This window comes from Lathyrus oleraceus, chromosome 5, assembly GCF_024323335.1.
Source record: "Lathyrus oleraceus cultivar Zhongwan6 chromosome 5, CAAS_Psat_ZW6_1.0, whole genome shotgun sequence".
NCBI classification, from domain to species: Eukaryota; Viridiplantae; Streptophyta; class Magnoliopsida; order Fabales; family Fabaceae; genus Lathyrus; species Lathyrus oleraceus.
The window spans coordinates 47280755-47285372 of record NC_066583.1 but is presented as its reverse complement, the minus strand read 5'-3'; the positions used below and the strand labels follow the sequence as shown (position 1 = coordinate 47285372).

General features: G+C 32.9%; 1 protein-coding gene across 1 annotated transcript; it reads left to right on the top strand.

Annotated features, from left to right (window-relative positions):
• Positions 1–687: 687 nt before the first annotated feature.
• LOC127085628 (uncharacterized) lies at positions 688–3067 on the top strand. Its single transcript, XM_051026132.1, has 4 exons — positions 688–972; positions 1063–1404; positions 2173–2513; positions 2667–3067. The coding sequence occupies exons 1-4, from the start codon at positions 804–806 to the stop codon at positions 2883–2885; spliced, it is 1071 nt and encodes a 356-aa protein (XP_050882089.1). The 5' UTR covers positions 688–803; the 3' UTR covers positions 2886–3067.
• The last annotated feature ends 1551 nt before the right edge of the window (positions 3068–4618 follow it).

The following is a 4618-nucleotide window of genomic DNA, read 5'->3' as shown; positions in this document are numbered from 1 at the left end:
CTCGCCTCCTTCATAGTACTTGACAAGAATATCCCATGTCTCCTTCGCCGATTCAACATGAGCGATTATGTCGAAATTAGCCGCATCAACCGCCGATAGGATGTAAAATCAAGTTCGTTAACTAAATCAACTAAACTTGAACTATACACAGTTCGACTCGTTAAGTTCATGAGTCAACTCGATTATATATGAGAAATATTATAATGTTTTTAAGATTAAGTTTAAAGATTTACTCCAAATCTTAACCTTATATTCTTCATTTCGTACTAGTTATGGTAATAAACCTGACAATTGCATTCAAAATCATCATTGTTGGAGGCATAATGTCATTTGCTAAAATAACATGGTGTAATGTATCAATTTCTATTAATTTAAATTGAGTAGTTTTTGAAATGTATCAATTTCTATTAATTTTCGGTGTATTATTTTATTAAATTTGCAAGATTCCTAAATATTTAAAAGAAGTTGTGTATTTTTTGGACAAATTTAAATTTAAATTGAGTAGTTTTTGAATTAGTAGATTTTTTAAGACAGTTAAATTTCCAATAAGATAACTTCTATTTATTTCAATATTTTCTTTTAAAAAATATTAATTTAAAATTTTAAATATATAAAAAATCTTAAAAAATAGATTTTAAGTCTGTTAAACAAGTGAATTGGTCCTAACGAGTTGATTATTTGTGAACTTATAAAGAATCAAAGACTTTATAACCATAGATTCGAACTATATCATTACAAAATATTATTAATCCCTTGGAAAGGGTTTTAGGAGCAAGAATTATATCCTCACCTAAATTCATGCAATGGAACTTCAAACTCTTTGTTGCGCTTTTCCTTCTCAACCACTTCAGTTATCCAATCATCATCATCGTCGTGTGAGTAATCATCAATTTCACTCATTCCATTTCAATTCTTCAAACACTCTACTCAGACATCAGAGACAGAAATTTGCGTTTGAAAAAGCATCCAAATGTAAGATTTTTGTCCCATTTTTGTTGTAGCATTTTGGCTTTTGTTTATGTCACAAACCATTCAAAGTTTTATTTTTTGTTTTGATTTCAGGGTTAAAAGGGGTGGGGTTTAACAAATTTCAAAGGACTCTTGTACATGCTTCTGATTCCACTGTAAATGGTGCTTTGGAAGTTGAATCAGTTCAAAGTTCTAGTGTTCCTGTTAATGTGGTGGAAGTGGAACCGTTTCATGGTAAATCAGGTTCTGTGTCTTTTTATGGGTTGACACACCAGTCTGTTGAAGAAGGGAAATTGGAATCTGCTCCAATCAAACAAGACGAGAGCTCTTACTTCTGGGTATGGGGTCCTATTGCATTCATATCATCTTTGATTCTGCCACAGTTCTTCATTGGCACTGTTGTTGAGGCTTTTTTTAATGGTTTTATTTTAAAAGGTATTTATGATAGAACTCTACTCATTTATCTTGCTGTCTCGTGCTTGAAATTGAATGATAATAAGTGTTTTGGAATTATGAATGGCTTGTGCTATTATACTCTGTTACGAACCTTCGTGTAAATCAGGTTGTCACAAATCAAGTCGCGTTAGAAATTTTCTTTAGACCTATGATGAAAATAAGAAGCATACTTGTCCTAGACCAACCCCTCTAAGACTAACAAATTTTTCTATATTGGTTTCTTGCTTGTTTGTTCTAATAGAGAGCTGCCTTTTTAAAGGTTACAGACAACTGACACCAAACTCTACTACTGATAAGGATTCTACTATGCATTAGTTAACCAAAGTATAAAAAGATAACATATTCCTAATCTTAAAAAGATAAGATAGTCTTAATCTTTATGCATAGCATAGCCGTACTTAGATTTGGCTATATCTCTGGTCCTTCCTGGGTTTTGGATGTAGGCTCCAGTGGAATCAGTTCACTGACATATAAGTTGAATTCTTACTAATATATACGGAGGCTTAAAATTGAAGCCTTTGTTATATAACTTTTAGCTAATATGGTAAAGTTGTGTTTCTACGGTGTTCTGTTGGACTAATTTGTTGAATTCTGAATTTTGGATAAGTAAAATGAAATTTTGCTTCCAAAGAAGTCTAGACAGGGTTATGCAAATGTCATGGTTTTGTATGTGTAAGAAGTGAGAACCTTGTAAATTGCTAGGGAGAAGCATCTCTTATACACATTTCTGTTATCAATAAAATGCAGATATTGTAACTTCAATCTCTTCCGAGGCACTGTTCTATATCGGACTTGCAACATTTTTGGGGGTGGCTGATCGTGTCCAGAGGCCATATTTGCAGTACAGCTCTAAAACATGGGGTCTCATCACTGGCCTCAAAGGATACTTAACATCTGCTTTCCTCACAATGGGTTTGAAGATTACTGTTCCTCTCCTTCTTTTGTACGTGAGCTGGTCTGTGGTTCGCATGGCCGCTGTTGTTGCTATAGCTCCCTTCGTAGTTGGCTGTTTCGTTCAATTTGCATTTGAGAGATATTTGGAAAAGCGCGGGTCGTCGTGCTGGCCTCTAGTTCCTATTATATTTGAGGTTTGTCTATGATCTATCTGTTTTGCTTTCAAATTGATTTAATATCGTAATGCCTACTTGGACGAGTCTATTGATTGAAGAAGAAGAACAAAAAAAAACTCGTTTTTTACCAAGAATGAGTAGTTTTTATAACCTTCTCAATCGATTTGCCAGGTATACAGACTTTATCAGCTTACAAAAGCCGCTACCTTCGCTGATAAGTTGATGTACTCTATGAAGGACCTACCAGCGTCACCTGAAGTACTAGAACGAAGTGGAACTTTGTTTGGAATGATGGTGATCTTCCAGTTACTGGGAATTGTGTGCCTTTGGTCATTGATGACTTTTCTTTTGAGGCTATTCCCTTCTAGGCCAGTAGCAGAAAATTACTGAGTTTTGTATGAAATGTGGAAGAGTGAGTGTTGTATATATTCGGAATTGTATAACATTTGGAAGATGTTTCATAAAAGAAGTCGTGTCATTCATTGGAATTCACTTCTGCTGTCATTGTAATTCATTTCTGTTTTAACTTCACTATCATCATTCACCAAGAAAAAAATGGCGTCTTTCTATTATCTTGTTTGTTTACAGACAAAGTAATTGATCGGGATTATCTTTAATATGTATTCCATATCCACCTAATCAAGTACATAGTAGCACATGGAACAATATAGTTTTGCCTTTCAGAAAATTTTGAAAAATATAACCTGCTACCTAAGCATGTGTAAATTTGAATCACAATTCACAATTTGGTTTATATTAACACAAGTTCTGAACCACATTTGCAAGTGAAAGACAACATTTAAAATCTGATGGAAATTAAAATCCTACTAAATAATAATCATAATTCAAAATACAATTTCAAGTCCTACGCAGGCACAGACACATTGGAGAATCTACTAAGAATCTACTAATTAAGAATGTTTTAGAACCAGAATTCCTGTTAATTTATGAATAGAAGAGTCTTTGGCAAATAAAATATTAGATTCAAACTTTAATTTTTAAAAGTAAACTAATTTAGAGAAATTATTTTTTCACCTATGTAGGTTTTCTCTAATCCTGGGTTAAAAGTCAGAAATGTTTCTAGCTTTTGGAGATGCATCTCCGAAAACACCATTTTTTCACAAAATAAGCGTAAATGGTTGATCGTCTCTCACCTTGTCAAAATTTAATTCAGATATATATCTTTGTATGTGTTTTAGCCTTTTAGGATTTATCCATATGCATCTCCGGATTAACCCTTGTTTTTAAATTCAGATGTTTTTTCGAAAATGCATCTATGAACGCATTTAATTAATATATAACGCACGACAGAGAGACTCTCTTCTCCTTCATTTTGTAAAACTTTTGAGATACCCCATTGAAGCTCATGAACAACATTCTTTCATTCTATTTTTTACGGATCAAAATATTATGCAGCTTCAGTCAGAGGGTATAGAGACTGGACTGTTTTAGAAAGGTGGCGATGATGCAGTTTCCCTCGCACATGTCATTCTTACTGAGTCATGGAATGCCTTGGGTTATCGGTGGCAAAAGAGAAGTTAGAGAGTTAGAATTAGGCATGCACACTCTGTTATGTTTTTTTATTAATTTTTTTTTGGAATGTTTTAGTATTATTTTCCATACTTTAAAAATAATATTTATAATGTTATGAGATGTTTTTTTAATCAATGCATTACTTTGTTTTATAATGTACGTGTTTATTAATGTTTGAATTAAATTATGACACTGTTAATCGAATTAAAATGATTTTGGTTTAAAAAAAAATACAAACTTAGGACAATGTTTCTATCCAAGATGCATGCAGAGAAGTTTTTGAAAATGCATATCCAAAATAATGTTATTTAAATAGCTTAAAACACACTCAATGGTGTTTTCGAAGATGCATCATCGAATACACCTTCAAAAATTTCACAGATGCATCTCCAGACTAAATTTTGACAAAATTAAGGTGATTGTTTAACTTAAGAAGATGTGTCCGGAGATGCATCTCCAAAAATATTTGAGGATAATTTATAGTTTTCAGAGATGTGAGCCACACCCTAAAGATGGAAAAAGAAATGGTCCTTATTTAAGCAAAGTTTGACTCGGCCTTTTTCCACCCCTACCCCTGCTGCTTACATTAC

Excerpts from the sequence above, each read along its gene's own strand:
- LOC127085628 (XM_051026132.1), top strand. The coding sequence starts at position 804 with ATGGAACTTCAAACTCTTTGTTGCGCTTTTCCTTCTCAACCACTTCAG. Across the intron at positions 973-1,062 it reads GTTTGAAAAAGCATCCAAAT|GGTTAAAAGGGGTGGGGTTT; the intron begins GTAAGATTTTTG and ends TTTTGATTTCAG. Across the intron at positions 1,405-2,172 it reads TAATGGTTTTATTTTAAAAG|ATATTGTAACTTCAATCTCT; the intron begins GTATTTATGATA and ends AATAAAATGCAG.